This window comes from Apium graveolens, chromosome 11 (genome assembly GCF_009905375.1).
Source record: "Apium graveolens cultivar Ventura chromosome 11, ASM990537v1, whole genome shotgun sequence".
Taxonomy (NCBI): domain Eukaryota; kingdom Viridiplantae; phylum Streptophyta; class Magnoliopsida; order Apiales; family Apiaceae; genus Apium; species Apium graveolens.
The window spans coordinates 205899145-205920673 of record NC_133657.1 but is presented as its reverse complement, the minus strand read 5'-3'; the positions used below and the strand labels follow the sequence as shown (position 1 = coordinate 205920673).

Here is a 21529-nt window from a genome sequence, read left to right as displayed (position 1 = left end):
GAAGTATGTTCTCCAACAAGTTTTGCTTTAAAGTATTACAAAACATAATGCGGAAAATTTTGCATGACTAATAATAATTCTCTTAATTAATTAATTCTCTAGCTAAGAGTATTCCACCAGACCAAACTCTGGGTACATAATGATCCAACAAAAACTTAAAACACATTTAATTGTAAGTCACGGTCAATTACATAAAGCAACACTTGAAAGCTACAACAAATTTAGCTTATCCTGCACTAGTCCCCCAACTTGCGCAAACCACTAGTCAAAATCTTCATGGCCTAATATTAGCAGGAGAACGTGCACACGCATGTTTGTTCTATGAATTTATCTTAATTATGTAATAATATTAGCTGGGGCAGAAATAAAATTTTATATTGCAGAAGTGTACCCTAATTTTGACACTAATCATTTAAGGCATAAAACTTTATATAATAATGGTCTCATGGACGGATGAAGTTATGTGGATGGGCAAAGGTGTGCCACAACAACTAATAAAAGGTCATCTTCTCATTTACAAAATCAAACGTGATACTCTATATATATAGTTATCATTACATTATCTGTAGTCATCATGATCTAGACCATGTAACAAGTTAATAACATTTTCATCTCAAATTTTTACAATTGTAATGATGGTCCTCCTATTGAAAAATAATCTTAAACTTATTTTTATTTGTAGTAAATTAATAATGTTTTCTTATTTGATTTGTTCAGTTGATGACTTAGTCATGCTGTTAGTGGAGAAATTGTAGGACTCATAATAAGTGGCAGGGGGTTAGTAGGAGTTGTTAGGCTCATTACAAGTTTTCCTGATTTATAACTACCAGTACCTTAGTTCCTTTCTATATATATTGTATCATTGATTAAAGAAAAGTAGATCTTTTGGTGTGCAAACATGTGTGTGTGATTTGTGTTTTACTAGTGAGAAGTATACAGATATATACTTATGTATAAATAATCAGTTAAAATTCTACACTTGTATGCGAGCCTCATGATCTAAGGCTTTGTAAGATATTTTAAAATATACACCTATATATATATGTTAAGTATTTATTTATCATATTTAATGGCATCAAAAAATTTCTCAATTTATATTTAATGAGGTATCAAGAAAAAAGTCTACGAGAGAGAAGCATGGGAAGAAGAAAGAGAAGCATGATAAAAAATTAAGGAGAAAATTGAGGAGAAAATTGAGCAGTGAAAATAATGAGAAAGATATCATGGCACAAGTGGTTGTGAAAGAAATTTTGTTTTAGAAGTGTGGGTGATTATGTGCACCAGGAGAGAAGTGCTCCGGCAAACAAAAATGACGTTGATGAGAAGTGCATCAACAAAAAAATTGTTTTTGTTGAGAAGTGCATCAAACTTGATAGTGGTGAGAAGTGCATCACAAAATGAAGAGATGGTGGTGAGAAGTGCATCACAAAATGAAGAGATGGTGGTGAGAAGTGCATCACAAAATAATGGCTTGAGCTGTGACTTAAAAAAAACAGAACAATGTGAGTGTCATGATAAACTATCAAAATTATTCTAAATACCGTTATACTACTCCCTCAGTCCCATCCAATTTCCGTTATACTACTTCAGAAGTCCCATCCAATTTTTTATATTCAACTCTACACGCAGTTTAAGATTCTTATAAAAGTATAGTTGCCAACATTTTTAAAAAAAAAATCTTCTAAATAAGAATATAATGGCCATATTTTTATACAGAAAAGGAAAATTTCAAAAATAAATTATGAAACTATACATTATAATCGCCTTAAATGCGTGTCAAATACGTAAAAATGTAAAAAAAATGAGAGGGACTACAACAGTATTATGCAACTTATACTTAGAAAACTACAAATCGAATTTCAATTTCGTACACAATCGAAAAGTGCCTATTAATTAACAAACTTAAACAACCATTTTCCTTTTGAGGCAGAATGAAATATAAACATATACTTACACACTATAAAGCTAAAATTTATATTCAAAGAACACTTCCTCACCTAATCTTCTTTGAATTTGTTAAATGATATAGATCATAACAATTTTGCAAAAAAAACAAAAGGTTTATGAAAAGTATCATTTCTTTCAAAAGGTCCATTGACAAAAGAGGTAGATTTATGGATCTAACATGTAAATCCTTCTCAAGAATCTTTGTAAGAACTATTAAAAAACATATATAAATCAAAGATAGAGATAAATAGTTTACCATCAACATGATCGACAAGAATTAAGATGCACATATATAAATCACAAAACATAGAATTCAATACAACAATAGATAATAATTTTATCAAATAATGAGAATTATAGAAGCACTAAAATAAAATCTTAAGATTAAATATAAAAAAGCATAATTTCACAACAACAAAACTAGCTACACAATTTTAAAAGCTATATACCTCTTTCAAACGATCTGCTGGAGCCTATACTCACCTCTGTAGCAATGAAATGTTTTAGCCTACTAAATACTTATAAAAATATGTTTGTGAACAATCTTTAATAAAATCATAATATATAAGTCAAATTATAAAATCATAATAAGTCAAATTATGATGACATTATCTTCTTTCTTCGATCGTTCTATGATTAAAGATAGAGATAAAAAGGTTACCACCAACAACTTCTTTTTGTCTTTATTTGAGTAATTTAAAATATTTAAAAATTATGTAGCTTAATATTTGGTAGTAATGCATTTATCTTTTCTTACTAAACGAATTTTATATTGCAGAAGAGGCCATTAATATTTAATTGTGTCAAAATATTTATTCTCTAAATGCCCCACCCACCGCCCAACCACCATCCCCCACCCCTCACCTACCTCTCACCCATCCAATTGTTAATGTTTATGATATTGTGTTTGACACACACTTTAACATAAATATAAAATATATCTCTATAATTTATTTTTATATTTTTATTTTTTAAATAAATATTTAAAATATTCTACTTTTATTTAGATTTTTTTCTAAAATAATATAATTATACTTTACATTAATCTTAAAATATTTTTCGTAACACTCTCCCACAAACACATTAACAATTGGGTGAGATGCTGAGTACATTTACACTTTAATTTTTAAAAAACTACTCTTACATACATGTTAAAAATTGGTGGGACGATGTTAGGGTGGGGACAAAGAGAGTACATTTCAGTTTTAATTCTTAAAAATGCACAGACGTACTTGTTTGAAATAGTCACATTAATTTGAAATTTTATGAATGTATGTTATATATAAGTTTGGTGTATAATTGATATGTACTATAGTATATTCACTTTTCAAGTTTAAGTAGCAGAATAAATATTGTTTTATTAATGTAAAATTTGAATATTTCATAAAAATTAAGCATATTTTGTTTATATTTTTAGTTTTGATAAAAAAGATTTTAGTAAGCTGTGAAATTACCTTAATCAACTTATAAACTAAATGTTCTTGACCTCCTTTACATATCCCTTTGGCTGAGTCGCACACCTCCAGCGACTCAGTAATCATTGTTTTCACGTCTAAATGATGAACTTGCCAATTATTTTTGGTTGACACAGCCAATAACAAACGAACAGTTTCCAACATCTCACTAGTGTAAAAATCTCATGGTAGTCTATCTTGTGCTCTTGAGCATATCCTTTTGCAACCAATATTGTTGGGCTTGGGCTTAATCTAAACATATTTATTTGAGTTTATGTTATTGAATAAAAAGTCTCGATTATTGTAGTTGGTTATAGTAGTGTCCCGCAAGTTTAGGATTAAAATAAGTGAGAGATAAATTAGGATCAATTATCCTAGTTTATAGCACAATTCTGTTACAAGTTGTTTAAGTAGCAGTGCTGGTTAATTCAGTAAGATCTCATCAATTGTAAGAATTTCATACAAGTAATCAATCAAATATTAGCTGTGTTATCTCTTTCTTTATTTGCTCTAACATCTGGTATCAGAGCACTCAAGTCACCTGTGAAACACGATCGTGGTTAAATAGTGAAATGGAAGCTAGCAAGAACAAGGAGGGGTCATTTGGACTGAGCTATCCTATGCTAACTAAGACGAACTACACCACATGGGCCATCAAGATAAAAGTCTTTATGCAGGCACACGGTGTTTGGGATGCAATAGAACCAAAGGATCCAAAGGGTACAGTCGAAGAAAAAACAGACAAGCGCGCACTAGCCATTATCTATCAAGGGATTGCAGATGACATGTTGTTAACGATAGCAGAAAAGAAAACATCGAAGGAGGCTTGGGGGGCTATAAAAATAATGTGCCTAGGTGCGGATAAAGTAAAGAAGGCTAAAGCTCAGACCCTAAAATCAGAGTTTGAGTCTCTAAAGATGAAAGACACTGAAATGTTGGATGACTTTTGTATGAAATTAAACGGCTTGGTTTCGAAAATCAGGGCGTTAGGAGAGACAATTGCTGAAGAGTATGTCGTTAAAAAGCTACTAAGGGTTGTCCCAACTAAGTTTCTCCAAATTGCGTCTGCAATCGAACAATTTGGTAACTTAGACACTATGTCCGTGGAGGAGGTCATTGGTTCTCTTAAAGCCCATGAGGAACGCTTGGGTGGACAAACGGAGAACGAGGGGCAGCAACTACTCTTGACTGAGGATGAGTGGCTCAAGAGAGAAGGCAACGACAGGAAACTTTTTCTCACTCGAGAAGAGTGGTTGAAGAAGTCAGGAAAGGCTGGGCAAAGCAGTGGTAGTGATTATCACATAAGGGATAACCGTATGGCTCGAGATAGAAGCCAGGTGAAATGTTATAATTGTGCTGCATATGGACACTTCGCTTATGAGTGTCGTAAGCCTAAGAAGAACAGGCCACAAAGAGGGGAAGCAAATATGTCATTTATAATCGACGAAGAACCTGCACTCTTGATGAATTTATGCGAAAACATCAAACCTGATGTGATTGGCATTACCGAGGATAAGATTATAGTAAACATCAAGGAGAGAGATGAAAACGTATGGTATCTTGATAATGGAGCTAGTAATCACATGACTGGACGTCGTGAGAAATTTGAAAAGCTTGACAGGACTGTGAAAGGGGAAGTGAAATTTGGTGATGGCTCAGTAGTCCAAATTTAGGGCAGAGGTTCAATCAAATTCCTGTGCAAGAATGGGGAGACCAGAATTTTAAGCGAAGTCTGCTACTACCTACTTTGCGAAGCAACATCATCAGCTTAGGACAGCTCTTGGGGGAGGGAAATAGAGTTGTCATGAACGGAGAGAAGCTGTGGGTTTATGATAGTTGTGGAAGGATGCTTATGCAAGTCCAAAGGTCTGCAAATCGACTCTATAAGATTCACATTCAGGAAGCGAAACATTATTGTCTACTAACAAAGGGTGACGAGGAAGCATGGTTGTGGCATAAGAGACTCGGACACGTAAATTTCAAGGAAATGCAACTGTTATCAAAGAATCATATGGCTCATGGTGTACCAAACATTGTTCACCCCAAAGAAATCTGTGAGAGTTGCCTTATGACAAAACAAACACATAAGCCTTTTCCAAATAAATCTAATTTTATTGCTAAGTCTGCTCTAGAATTAATACATTTGGATTTATGCGGTCCTATATCCCCTTCCACACCGGGGGGAACAATTATTTTATGCTTCTTGTTGATGACTACAGCCGTATGATGTGGGTTTATTTCCTTAAACACAAGAATGAGGCACTGAATTATTTCAAGAAGTTTAAAGTTCTTGTTGAGAATTGAAAATGACAGGGTATTCAAGTTTTAAGAACCGATCGAGGAGGCGAATTTTGTTCAAAAGAGTTCAACCTTTTTTGTGAGGAACATGGCATACTTAAGCACTACACGGAACCCTACACACCACAACAAAATGGTGTCGTAGAGCGCCGGAATTGTACAGTAGTTGCCATGGCACGAAGCATGCTCAAGGAAAGACAGGTGCCAGCTACTTATTGGGGAGAGGCAGTCACTCATGCCATTTATATTTTAAACAAGCTGCCAACACGAGCAATGTCGAATCTTACTCCTCATGAAGCCTGGTTTGGAACAAAACCAAACTTGAATTATGCCAAAGTATTTGGTTGTACTGCTTATGTCAAGATTCCAGCTGTACACACAAAAAAACTCGACGATAGAAGTCGACTAATGGTTCATTTTGGCAGAGAATCTGGAACCAAGACATTTCGACTGTTTGATCCTATAACTGGCAGTATTCACATCAGCAGAGATGTGTTTTTAACGAACAGAAAGCCTGGAATTGGGATGACTCTATTAAATCTGCGCCTAACAGCGGTGCACAATTTATCCTGGAAAATGATCCCACCGAACCTGAGAATTCTAACGAAGAAGAAACTGACAGTACAACACCTACCACTCCAGACACGACATCTTCTGATGAAACTGCAGAAACACCGCCCCCAAGGCTCCGCTCACTTGCAGATATTTATGACCACACGACTGAGGTGGAATTAGCTAAAGATGAACTTATGTTAATGGGTATTGATGAACCCATTTCTTTTAAGCAGGCTGTTGAGGACGACGCCTGGAAGACAGCAATGGATAATGAAATCGCCTCTATTGAAAAAAACAATACTTGGCAACTAGTGGATCTTCCAAAAGGGCATAAACCTATAGCACTTAAATGGGTTTACAAGTTGAAGACTGATCAAAATGGAGCTATCACTAAACACAAAGCCCGTCTTGTGGCTAAAGGATATATTCAACGTCATGGAATCGATTATGAAGAAGGCTTTGCCCCGGTTACTCGACTTGAAACAGTCTGTTTACTCCTTGCATTGGCAGCTAAAAACGATTGGGAGATTCACCATCTTGACGTTAAATCTGCTTTCTTGAATGGTGTTTTATAAGAGGAGGTTTATGTAACACAACCCAAAGGCTATGTCAAAAACGGCTCTGAACATCAAGTCTATAGGCTTCTCAAGGCTTTGTATGGGCTTCGTCAAGCCCCTCGAGCGTGGTATGCTCGTCTCAACCAGTACCTTCTCACACTCGGTTTTGTTAAATGCCCATATGAGCATGCTGTATATACTCGGAAGGATGGAGCTCATTCTCTAGTTGTTGGTGTCTATGTTGAAGACTTATTAGTTACTGGCTCATCTCTGTCACACATTGCCAAATTCAAGGGGGAAATGAATCGTGAATTTGACATGTCTGACTTAGGGCTGCTGTCTTACTATTTGGGGTTGGAAGTTACTCAAGACAAGGAGTTTATTGAACTCAGACAGTCGACTTATGCGCAGAAGGTGCTCGAATAGGAAGGCATGGCAGAATGTAACAGTGTGAGATATCCTATAGAACACAAGATACAATTACATGCTGACAGCTCGGGTGAAGTTGTAAATCCTACGCAGTTTAAAAGCATTATAGGCGGGCTCAGATACCTAGTGAATACAAGACCTGATATTGCTTATTCTGTAGGGATTGTTAGCAGGTTTATGGAAAGGCCTACACAGCTGCACATGAACGCAGTTAAAAGGATTTGTCGATATCTGAAGGAAGCGCTACAGTACGGACTAATCTACACAAAAGGCCAAGGAAATTATATACTTTCGGGTTTTTCGGATAGTGACTTAGGAGGGAGTATGGATGACCGAAAGAGTACGGGAGGAATGGCTTTCTATCTTGATGAGAATTTAATTACTTGGGTGTCACAAAAACAACGGTATGTTGCACTCTCTTCGTGTGAGGCCGAGTTTATGGCGGCTACGGCGGCTGCCTGCCAGGCGATTTGGTTGCAGCGGGTACTGAGTCATATCATGGGCATCAAGGTTGCTCCTGTCACATTGTACATTGATAATAGGTCAGCTGTGGACTTGGCACGTAATCCAGTTTTCCATGGACGAAGCAAGCATATTGACTTGCACTATCACTTCATCCGTGATTGTGTTAAACAAGGATTGATAATTATAAGACATGTCCGCACGAATGAACAATGAGCTGACATCCTAACGAAGGCGTTGGCAATATCCAAGTTTGAGAAGATGCGTCAGTTGCTTGGTGTCAGAAAGCTGGAGAATGTTTAGATTAAAGGGGAGTTATGTTGGGCTTGGGCTTAATCTAAACATATTTATTTGAGTTTATGTTATTGAATAAAAAGTCTCGATTATTATAGTTGGTTATAGTAGTGTCCCGCAAGTTTAGGATCAAAATAAGTGAGAGATAAATTAGGATCAATTATCCTAGTTTATAGCACAATTCTGTTACAAGTTGTTTAAGTAGCAGTGCTGGTTTATTCTGTAAGATCTCATCAATTGTAAGAATTTCATACAAGTAATCAATCAAATATTAGCTGTGTTATCTCTTTCTTTATTTGCTCTAACAAATATTAACTATATTACCATTGGCATCCTTCTTAAGCTTAAAAACCCACTTCAAACCAATCACTTTATGCCTCTTGGCAATTCAGTTAACTTCCAAGTGTCGGTTTTCTCAATCGAATTGAACTCACTTTTCATGGCATGTTCCCGGTCGTGTTCCTTAATTTTTTACCCATAATTTGAATGCTCATATGTTCCAATGAGAATTAATTATTCATGAATTTTTATCTCTTTAAATATCATTTAGCAATCTGAAATATTTTGGTTCACCGTTATCATCATAATTCTCAGCATTTGAGTTGTCAGAATGTGTATGCATTAGAGTTGTATCACTTGCTCCCCTTTGTCACCAGTATATTCATCTTCAGTGCTCGTACGTCCCACTTCTGTTATGTACGTCTCAATTGTAGAAAAATTACCAAGCATCGCGACTCTTTCTCCTTCTGTTGTGACCATGGCCAACTTTTTCCTTCGTCAAAAAATGACATCCTTGATAACATGAACTTGATTGCTTACTAGAACATATAAACGAAATTTATATAAACATATAAATTTCCAGGCAGTTTTACCGCATGTATGCTTCGATCATCTAGTTGCTTTCTATGGACGTTTGAAACTTTCTATAAACATACAAAAACCCGATTATGTCCAAAGTTTGGTTTTCAACCCGTCCAAGCATTCTATGGAGTCTTTCTTGTAAGAGCTCGAGTTGGGAGCCGATTCAAGACATAAATAGCATGCCTCATAGCCTTTCCCCATAGCATTTGTGATAGAGTCATCTCCTTTAAGTAACTTCTAGTAATCTTGATAGAGTCCTATTTCTACTCCCTACGAAAATTCCATTTTGTTGTGGTGTGTTTTGTGTAGTTAAGTGTCATTATATTCCAGATTTCTCACAATACATAGTAAAATCCTTGGACACGAACTCACCATCTTGGTAAATTCTAAAAATCCTTATTATCATGTCTGACATATGCTCCATAAGAACTTAAAACTTCTTGAACGCGGTGAATGCCTCATCTTTATTTTTTATTTTTTGCCCGCAAGGGTCGGTGGTGTCACTGGTCCACCTAGATCACCATAAACTCACTGTAAAATATGAGTAGCACTGTAGAGTGTCTTTGATGGAAAAAAGCTCCTAGTTTATTTTGATATGAGATACTCGGTACATGTTTTCTTGGACTGACTCGCATTTGGTAGACCATACACCATTCCATCCCTAAATGTTAATATCATTGACTGGTAATTCATACATCCTAGGAAGCATGCCACATACGTGATTTTTCTTAAGATTTTGAAAGCATAAAATCAGGTTTAACATTTTTAATAATAAGTCTATACAATCTGTTATGAGATCTCTTAACCTTCATAAATATTCTCCCACTTTTTTTAAAAACCCACAAGTAATTTCCATTCAACACCACTTTGTTTCCTTCTTCTAATAGTTGTCCTAAACTTATTATAGTACACGTTCTTTCCCGTTCTCGCACTTGAAGACTATGGAACTCTTTCCCTCGTCGATATTTAATTCCCTCATCGAGTTCCTTAAATTTTTAGTCTTTTCACCTCGCATATGGTTACTAGTGTCGTTGTCAAGATACCACAAATTTGATTCCACTATTATTTCCTTCCCATTAGTCACCAACTTTGGTACAACATCCTTCTCATTAACAAAAACACATTGTTATATTCTTGTTCATGTTTCACCAGTAAAAGTGTAGGTTTATCATCTTCCATTTGCACGATATAAACTTCCAATGGTATCAACTTCTTGTTTCATTTCCTTCATACGTTGAGGCTTCCGGCACTCTGTTGCATAGTGACCATATATATTAAAATTCTAACATTTTATTTTAATTTTGTCTCTTCCCCAACGTTCCTTCCATAAGCTGACACCTTCTTTTTTTTATTTCTCTCAAGTATGAAGTAGCTTCCCTCATTCGCCTTCTTTTTTTGGGCCATTCTCCCTCTGTAAGTAATAACTGACCACCTGACCTCTCCATTTGTACCTTCAGTCGGTCTTCATATAATTTCAATAATCCAATGACTTCCATCACAACCATGGTTTGAATATTTCTAAAGTGTTCCATCGTAGAAATTATTTAAAGAAACTTTTGAGGTATTGCATACAATAGCTTCTTCACCATATAGGGTTTCCTTCATTCCTTTTCCAAGGGCCATTATGTTTGTAACAAGACCATTAAGTGGCATACAAAAATCATCTAGCTATTTTATATCTTTCATACTCAATGACCCAAATATCGTCTTAAGCGTTTGAACCTTAAGAATTTTCAGATTTTCAGCACCTTGACATAAGGTCTTAATCGCCTCCCAGGCATCCTTATCTTTCTTCTTCTCAGGTATCCCCTAATAAATCATGGCAAGAGCATTTTATTTGTTCTTTCTTCTGCCCCTCCTTTTGGATCTCTTGGTTTGTTAGCCCCCCAAACTGTGTGAGCCTGCATAAATAGTCTCATCTTCAAGGCCCATGTTGTGTAATTAGTTTTGGTTATCATCGAATAACTCAAGCCCATCGTTCCTCCCTTACTCTTCTCAAATCCATCATGGTCTCGTTAAACATGTACTGTGTAAACAGAGATCACCAAGAGCTCTGATACTAAATATTAGAAACGTTTAAATAGGTAACTATATATAAAAATATATGTATTAGCTGTTTCGAAAAAAATATAGAGAACATAAGTACATTTACCCAAAAGCTCTATTCTTCAATGACTTCAACCAATATAGATGTAAAGGTAACAGCTCCACAAAGTGGCTAAAAACTAGGAAATAACTAAACATACTCTTATGAACAATCTCCAGTACTATTGTTATTAAACCACGATCCTAAAAATAATCCAGCTAATACTCTGACTAAATCAATCAACTGATATTCTGGACTGCAGAATATAAAAAAAATAGTTAGTTTAAGTTAAAAACCAGCATATGGTACTTTTAATGTTCTTGTTTTCCTCTTGCAACCGATTATTCTCAAATGTAGGAGATGTTATTAGAAGAGCCTTCCCTTGACAACTTTCTTCCAGAGATTTGATATAGGTCGTGTATCAAATATCATTATGAATCATGTAGCAGCACTTTAGAAAGCATACACAAGAACATATATCAGGTAAACATTCCTCCAGCTTCACGGTTTGCGAGGATGACCTTCTGCCGTTTCTCCTCCTTGTGTTCCTGTTCACTATAAAGAATAGATTCCATCAGTTAAGCAATTATAATCTTTAGTTTACGGTGATATATATCTATATATATATATGGCTGAGTTCTATGGAGTCCACCTTTTTGTCGGAGTCCTCGGAGTCCATCTACGTTCTGCAAATAAAATATCTTGTAAAACGTGTTATTTTGCAAAACATGTCAAACAAATAGCATAACTTTAACAAAATCATGCAAATCTCATATATTTACAGTACAATATGTATGTTCTGTAATATGTTCTGCAACATGAACATTTATGTTCTGCAAACTAAACATGTTTTGTAGAATAATATATTTTTGTAATGTTCTGCTTGTAAAATGTATGCAATCTACAAGATTTTTAATAGAATAGTGATGTTTGACAAAAAATAATATGTTTTGCAATATTTTAAGCTATATTTTACTTGCAGAACATATATGGACTCCGAGGACTCCAATTAAAAGTGGACTCCATAGAACTTTACTCTATATATATATTATGAGAATTTTGAAAACCAAAAGTTACTTAACCAATAGTCGCTATGCACTACAACAAATCTGACCATTTACCGAAATCGTCATAATTGAGCCATTTACGACGGAAAAAAATCGTTGTTTTTGGTCGAGTAGTAAGTTCGTTTTTTCGTCACAAGATAAAATTGCGTCGCAAGTTAGAAAGTAGGGGCCCACGTGTTCAATAAAATAATAAATATACTTACGATGGAAAATATTGTCGTATGTTTAGAACTTACGACAGATAATATTATCGTATTTTTAGAACTTACGACGGAAAAAGCGTCGTATTAACGAAAATAAGAATTAAAAAAACATCGGAATCTGGAAAATACAGATTCCTTTGAAGCACCAAACTCAACAAAAATATCATTTTTAATGCAATTTAACATGTCAAATAACTATAAATCTATGAAGCATGAACGAGTTTAACCATTCAAAGAGTTCACGCCGGAAAATCTTGACTTCCGACCAACAAAGCACAGTTAATCATTACACTAAATGTCCTGGAAATACAGAAGTTACTAGATTTAACCATCAGGAACGTAACCATCAACAATACGTGCAATCACCACAACAATTACTTTAACCATCAACAACATTTCTGTTTAATATAATTTGCAGTAGCGATTAATCACAATAAGATTACAAGGTTCGTAAAAAAGTACAACCCAGAATATAATTTAATTGAAACACAGATGATGGGCATGCAAATTCGCCGGACACGGCCGTCGACCTTGCTGTGCCGGTCCTTCGCCGGCGGTTTCTTCACTGGCACATGGACGACGCCTCGTTGTTGTGTGCCGATAATTGTGCTTTTGAGTCCATCAGAGTTTAACATGCTGAGTTAGTTTTAGATAAAGAAAGTGAGGGGTTTTAGAGAGAGGTGGGAGAAGAATGAGAGAGAGAGAGAGGAGGATGTAATCCTCTGAGGATGTAATCCTTGTTGTTGTAGTGATGGTCAGTAATACACTAAACCCGGCAAATTGTTCATAAAGTGATCAAGTTTTAATATTTATTTTACCATGAGGTGGAGGTGATATATTGTTGTTTGTCATTAAATCATGTATGTAAACTTGCCTAGTTATAATGAGATAACACTTTTAATATTTATTATAGGGAAAATCAAAAAATATAGTTGAGACATACTTTAAAAATTCTCGGTATAAAAGATATATACATTTGAAAAAAAAAAGCTAACCTCATTCATAACTTGTTTATTAACCTCAATTTTGTGAGATACCTTTTGACTGTGAGCCTTCTCTAATTGTTTAATTTTAACAAACTATTTTATTTTCTATAATGTAAAAAAATATAGCAATTGAGTATTGATATTAAACACTAGTAAAACATACCTAATGAGATAGATAAAAACAAGTGATATTATTTTTATTGGCGTTTTACTCGTGCTACGCATAGAACCACCTACCCATAATTATTAATATTAATGATATAAAGTATAAAAATATAAGATATAGATATAAAATTACCCATTTTTCCTTTACGTATATCATTATTATTAATTTAAGTACACATATTATAAAAGATGTTATCGTATTATGAAATTATATAATTTTATATATATATCCGGTAAATTAGTCATTATTATTTGTTAGATAGATTGTGCAATATTGGCATAATTATTATATATATATTCGATAAACTTTTTGAAAATACAGTTTTGGAAGTAATTATAATCACTCATTTTTTGTAGGACTTTCAATTTAGACCACTAATTTTAAATCTTACATAAAAAATAATATATATATATATATCTTTTTATATTTTTCGCTGATCTTTGTGTTTTGGACAATATCATGGAATATGAATTTTAGTTATTACTTCCGCTTTTTCTAACTTTTATTCTCGGCCAATTTTTTAGATATATTATGTTATGTTATTCACAAATGCATGTTTCATCGATAAATTATTTATATCTTTTAAGTTGCTTTTATGTCTTTGGTTCCTTTTACGCGCACATTATTTACTTTCAAGTTTTGTGATTTTTATGGTCATTCCGCCTTATATTTGATTATCTCTATATGGTGATGGTATGTAGTTAGTGATGCCATTGGTTATTTTGATGGTAGATAGGTGGTGAAAAGTGATAGCCAATGGCAATATAGTTGTGGTGGTAGTCATATTTAAATATTTAGAATTTGTGATGGTTTGATTTTTGTAAAGTGTGTGTGATTGTGATAATTTTTTTAAATCCGGTGGTTTACATATAGTTTTTCGTGTTGGCATATGATATTGAGTGGAAAGAAATGGATGGAAATGGTGGACATGCAATGATTTGAACTTTGAATGTAGTTATTTTTTAAAATAAATTTATTAATTATGTAATGATGTTGGTGGCTAAAGTTCATGGTTGTATGTGGTAGTCGATGGTTGCCGGAAATGGTTGTTCAAGTAGAAAAAAGATGATTGTGTTTTATGAAAATGAAGATAAATCATATATTGGATAAATAGACATAGATATGTATGACTGGCTGGAATTAAAGTTTATTATTTATTTATTAAGGATTCTCATTAAAATATGAATATCTCTCAATAAACATATCCTAATATCTTAGAATCTTATAAGACATTTTAATCTTAGAAGACCTTTTAATCAAGGTTATCTTTCTTTTGTGACTAAATATCTCCTAAGATAGTATCTTACAATCTTAGTCAAATCCCAGCATGTTTCTTTTTTGACTAAATATATCCTAATATCTCCTAATATCTTACTATCATACAAGATATTTTAATTTTTAAACGTCCATGGATTTCATTGAATTAATTCAAAATCAAAATCCAACCTGAATCATTGAAACAGATATGCTCACAATCCCAATTTTATTATACCCCTAATTTTCATATAAATAGACAATTATGTATTAGTTTCATACATGTTTAATACTTTTAAAGGATAATATAGAATTTTAGTCAAATCCCAAGATCTTTCTTTTTTGACCCAATATATCATAATATCTTAGTATTCTAAAAGACGTTTAAATTTCCATAACATCCATGGATTTTATTAAATTAAATCAAAGTCAAAAATCCAAATTGAATCTTTGAAATCCAATATATCGTGGCAATTTTAATTTATTATACCCCTAAATTTTATATAAATAGGGCATATGTATTAGTTTCAACATGTCCATGTCTTAAAAAACATCTCCATTTTCATTCGTGGGTAAATCACATATTTGTCTCCGCTAAATTATAGACAATGCAGAACCCATATCTGGTGATGCAAGGAGTAGATGAAGCTGATATCGAACTAAGAATCCTGAGATGTGATGGTATCATCAAATCACATCAGTCACACACCGTTCCTAGGATGGGCTATCCTACGACATATGCATCTTTCAAGATTAAGTTTAGAAATTTTTTAGGAAATGTTGTGGTGATTGTTTCACATACTCAATTAGAGAATCAGAAGGGAAACTCACAACTTGCAGGCCGGCAGGAAAAACTAGATCGGGATGTACGAACTCTTAACTTAGAGTTAAATATTGTTAGCTTTAGCAAGGTGTTTAATGGGCATGGATTTGAATGTCCGCAAATTAGAGGATCATCCATAGAAGAAGAAGTCTTGAGCGGTGAAGACTTGGAGAAAGTTATTAAGGGGCTTGAAGTCATATCACACACCGTTCCTAGGACGGGCTATCCTACGGCATATGCATCTTTCAAGATTAGGCTTGGAAATGCTGTGGTGATTGTTTCGCATACTCAATTAGAGAATCAGAAGGGGAACTCACAACTTGCAGGCCGGCAGGAAAACTGGATCGGGATGTACGAACTCTTAACTTAGAGTTAAATATTGTTAGCTTTAGCAAGGTGTTTAACGGGCATGGATTTGAATATCCGCAGATCAGAGGATCATCCACAGAAGAAGTCTTGAGCGGTGAAGACTTGGAGAAAGTTATTAAGGGGCTTGAAGTCATCACTTCATTCAAACTCTACCAAAGATGCTAAACTTAAGCATATGCTAGGTTTTACTTATTAAATATGATTTGAATAAATGGTACTCTAATATTATAAATATTTTTATGAATGTGATGTATATTATATATAATAGTACAATACCAGTATTTTATTATTTTATAAATATAAAATTAATTGGTATTGGATATTACTATTTATAATAATTAGTTTCCCTAAAACTTGAGTTCATTACTCTTTTTATCACAAAAAAATAAATTACTTGATTGATGGCAACGAGAAGTTAGTGATAAATATATTTAGAAGTTTTGTGAATAATAATGAGAAATTATTGCGAACATGAACATAAATTTTTTGTGGGACACATTTTTTATGTGTTTGGTCATATAAAATTAATGAATGATATTGTTTAGATAATTTATGATAAATACTATATTGAGGAACATCGATAGAAAAATTTGAATGATGATTTTATAATATCTATGTATTATATTATACATTTCATGCATGATTAATTAATAATAATAAATATAATTTTAATACAAGTTTTTTTATAATATATTCATTTCTATATTTTTAAAATTAAGTAGTAAATAATATGATACACAGTGTTGATATTACATTTTTCTGCAACATTAGCTTTATCGCTATTGTAACACTAATTGAGAGGTATTATAATAAAACAACAATTTTTTAACTAATATAACGATGTTTGTAATACTTGCATTATAGTAGCCCACTTATGGCATAGTGGTAGTAGCTTTAAGAACAGTTTACATATCAGGATTTGAAAGTGCATTGGGAGTCAGATCAGCATGAACACGTGTAGCTTGATAAGAGATATATTTTCACTCGACAATCTCCAAGAATTGTTCCATTCATGTTGTCTTAATATTTTCAATTCATCATCAAGGCAAGATGAGGGAATTGAAATATATAAGCTTTAGAGGCTTTGATCATAGATTTTGGAATTGTTGGGCTTTTGCTGAGCATGCTTAACTCCACATTAGTATGATATTGTCCGCTCTGGGCCGAGCCCGCACGAATTTGTTTTTGGGCACCTCCCAAAACGCCTCGTACTCATGGAGTTATCTGGCTGCTTATATTCTAGTCATCTGCCCCTCCCACAAACTATGTGGGACAACTTCTAACAATCTCCCCATTCACACATCAGGGCCGACACCTGTCAATTTTACCTCCTGATTGTGTGATCTGGCTCCCCCTTGACCCATACTGGAATTCTTCTGGCTTTCTGCCTCCCCTTGGTCCATACTGTAAGGTCCACCTGTCTTTTCCTTGAGCCCATACTGGGTTAGCCCATCTGTCTTTTCCTAGGCCTATTTGGGAGTCCGTCTGAGATTGTTTTGGACTGTTACTGTTAGTGTTTGTGCCCTAGAGACAACACTATGATGTTTTAGTTTAAGAAATTAGGATATTAATGTTTATGTTCTATCGATTATTCTCTTTATAATTTATTAATTCTTAATTTACTGCGATATAAATGTTAGATTAATAAATATCCTTGGAATATGATATGCAATTCTATATTTCTAAGTACGTTACTTAGAAATAAGATTTTGAGATTAGTATCAATATTCCTAAAGGTCTCAAGTCGAGTATTATTATTAAGGGACAATAATAATGTATTAAGACTGATGTGTTTGTTGACTGATGATCACATCTCATTGATCATAGGTATAGTGATACTAAAGTCAAAAACACTGGCAGATGTATATGCACATGGTGCTGGACAGACCCAATGTGAGATTCTACATGTCGGTTGTGTCATAAGTAATTCTCACAGTGATAATGATGTAATGGTCCTTAGACCTGAAGTCATTATATTTCTATACGAGAATTAATATACATTGATTCCATTAAAAGTTATCCTTGACCGGGTAATGATAAAAGTGGACGTTGGATATATTATGAATCGTATGAGAAATATGAATGATCTAGATGGGATTTAACCCTCCTATTTTAGGAGTGATATTATTGGTCTCTTGTGTGAGCTAAACTATGAAATGCGTGGTCACGCTCAAATGTTGATTTGATATGATAGTCTACTCATAGATCAAGGAAACTTGGATTAAACTATGATGAGGATGACACGTTACATGCCTCTAGTTTAATCTATAATATTTGGTTAAAGGGATTATATTACATTGTACATTATTTACAAAAGGTTTAATCAGTCACCGATTAAATTATTATTACTTGTGTAGCAATGATGTATTACTAGATGTTGCTCATTGTTTACAATTTTAAATTAGATTTAAAATTCGTTGCCAACGTAATAATAACCTATAGGGTCACACACTAAGAATGCTTGAAAGATTATTTAATTTAAATTGGATTTAAATTATATTAAAGTAATTCGAATTATTTATAATATTAATTAAGAATTACTTAATTAATTAGATAAATATTGATATTCAAATTTACTAATATTAATTATGAAATTTATTTGTTAAATTATTAAGTGAGACTTAATTATAATACAAACAGAAATTTCAAATTAATAATAACTCCTAATTAGTTAAGAGTTATAATTTGTTTTTCTACTCTCTATATAATATCTCTTGTGTGGCTGATTTTGGAAGCAAGACTTTTACTACTAAAACCCTAGCCACCAAGAGAGAAGATGGAGAGAGCAAGAAGAAACAAGTTTGTGCTAGTACACATTCAATCCTTGAGTTGCATTCGTGTGGATACCGATAGAGCGTATATCGCGAGAGCGGGATGCGTGGTGATTGAAGAAGCTTTGGATCTCAATTAGTCAACCAATTGGTAAAGTTTCTTAAGGTAAACAATCTGATCTACGAATTAAATATATGTTTTTTGCATGGATCCTGCTGTGGATTTCGAAAATTCTGATTTTTTAACATTTTTAATTACTGTTTCTGTTGCGTTTATGTGCTAGAAACCCAACAATGGCATCAGAGTTACTTGCAAAAAGTGTTTAATTCGTTTATGTGTTTACTGGTTTTATGATGATAACATGTATACAATATTCCATGACTGTTACGTATGCGATTTTGTATGTTTTACATGTTGTTATGTTTATATATGTGTATGTATATATATGTATTGAATATATGATATTCATGAGAGTTGTATAATCATATGATGATTATATAATCTGTATATATACTGATATATACATGTTTTGTGTTTGTTCTTATTATAAGAATCGTATTTGATACGATTCTGAATCGGATGCAGCGGATTAGCTGAAATCTGGGTCTGGTGTCCGATTTTGGCAAACAAATACGTTATTTCATATGTAATTGAGCTTCTGAACGTAACTGATAGCTTTTGCTATCAGCGACTGATCTGTAAGGCGTTTGACTTCATTTAGGCCCTGTAATCTGCGATTTAATGTTATCAGATTTAATTTCAAATTTTCTGATTTTTTCAATATTTGGTTTTTATGATTAGATCATGATGGGTATAATATGTTAATATCAGATTATGTGTTTTAACATGTTATTTTGTGTTAATTGATCATGGTGGATGGTTATGGCTTATGACCTTAGGTTAATGGTTTGGGTTTTTCAAATACGGCTTGCATGTCTTTTAATCTTGTAATTATTAAATCTCGAATGTAACTCGAGTTCTTCTTGTAATTTCATTAGATTTGTTTTCATATTTCATTCTTGTAATGTACATGAAGACATGAAGATTTGAAGATCAAGGGTAATCCCACAAGGAGGCCATCCAAGGAAGCAATACAAGAAAGAAGACATGTAATAGTTAGCCTGTATTTATTTTCCACCTTAGATTGACCTAGATCTTTGTCATTAACTTGATAAAGATCACATAGGATGAAGTCATAACCAACCACATTTATTTATTGCACTTTACATATATATGCGCATATGATGAATGTATGTGTAGAGTAGTTTATAAAGATGCATGATTAATTAGATTAAGGATGTATGTATTAGATACGACACCCATGTCATGCTTGTTAAACAAGATAAAATCTGTAATGACTCAAGATTTTAAAATGAACAAACGATTATGAGATTCTCGTGTTTATGAAACACAGAATAAAATATAAAGTTTCTTTGTTTCTCACATGGGGTGATTTTGTCAAAAGCGAGTTCATTGAACTTGTAAGGTTGTGGGTTTTAAGCGAGACCGTTGTGACTCCCTCACTACCTGGAAATCAAACCATTGACGAATATTGATTTGAAATATTTTATTCACGGAAAAATTGGGAATCTCTTTATGATGGGATCATGATCATTTTAAAATTAACAAAACCCTAAAGTTAATATTAAGTTGATCAGATGCCTTCCAATGAGTCCAATGCGTTAACCCCTAGATCGACCAGGAGTGGGTTCGCCAAAGCGAAGTACTCCTATCTATCGTGGGAGATGTGTTGAAGTATATTGATACTTTTTGACTATTGGGTTTGACTTAACTAAGTTATCATAATAGGATTGTGAACTTAGAGGCATAGATTTTGGCGAGATTTATTAGATAAATATGAACAAATGTTGTTCCACCAAGCTATCCAAGAGTTATATAGTTGATATAATTGACAAATGTTGTCTACCTAAATAATAATATTTTAGGAGAAAAGCCAAAGCTGACCTAACGCATGGTGAAATATGGATCTTGGCTCACTAGAAAGGATATAGAAGATATTTTTTCTGAATTAATAGTTAGTGCTATTGATTTGATAAAAATAGTGGGAGATATATATTGTATATTTATATATATGAATAATCACTTGAACATAATTTAATGATAATCTGTAGATTAAGTCATTTTATGCACTTTAATATTGTAGATATCAAATGACACATAACATAAATAACTTCTTTATGTAATAGTCCTTGAGAAGGACAAGCTCACATGAAATAATTTCCTCAATTGACATGGGAACTTGAGGATTGTCCTCAGGTTCAAGGATGTCACTCAAGCCTCTCCCTTATTTTTTCTAGCTGAGAATGAAACATGTATTGAACAAAATGCTTACCATAAGCAAATTGATGATGCAACTGATGTTTCATGTCTCATGTTTGTAATTATAAATGTTGAGCTTTAAAAGCAACAAGAGCATAATGATGCTTATGATATGATTGATCACCTTCAAAGGATGTTTGAAGGATAGGCTCGTCAGAAAGATTTGACAATAATAAGGCACCATACTTTTGCATTAATGGGAGAATGATATCTGGTTGGACCACATTATAGACATATGTACCTTGATATTTTGGGTTTCAAGAATGGTCTAGAGACTCAGCTTGATTTGATCAAACAATCTTTGAACAACTTTTATTCTTAGTTTGTTAAGAACAAAAGAAATGAGATAGACAGAACACTCACTAAGTTGTTAAGCATGTTTAGAATTGCTGAAAATAACACGGTAAAGGCATGAATTACGTCCATATTGATGATGTACACATGGAATGCAAATGGGAAAGGAAAGTGGACAGGCAAGTTGAAGATTTGGTCTTATTCGGTGCCAAACCAAAGTCCAATCCCAAAGTGCTTTTGAAGCTTGATAGTGGTGTTGCTAAAGGAGATGATTGTCATTTCTGTGGAAATAACTGGATGATTGGAAGTTAA

The 21529-nt window shown here is 33.4% G+C and overlaps 2 protein-coding genes across 2 annotated transcripts; both read left to right on the top strand.

The window, feature by feature from the left end:
* Window positions 1-3973: 3973 nt before the first annotated feature.
* On the top strand, window positions 3974-5074 carry LOC141696599 (uncharacterized). Its single transcript, XM_074500722.1, has one exon. It carries the CDS (start codon window positions 3974-3976, stop codon window positions 5072-5074), a length of 1101 nt encoding a protein of 366 aa, XP_074356823.1.
* A 2169-nt stretch (window positions 5075-7243) lies between these two features.
* LOC141696598 (secreted RxLR effector protein 161-like) lies at window positions 7244-7918 on the top strand. Its single transcript, XM_074500721.1, has one exon. It carries the CDS (start codon window positions 7244-7246, stop codon window positions 7916-7918), a length of 675 nt encoding a protein of 224 aa, XP_074356822.1.
* The last annotated feature ends 13611 nt before the right edge of the window (window positions 7919-21529 follow it).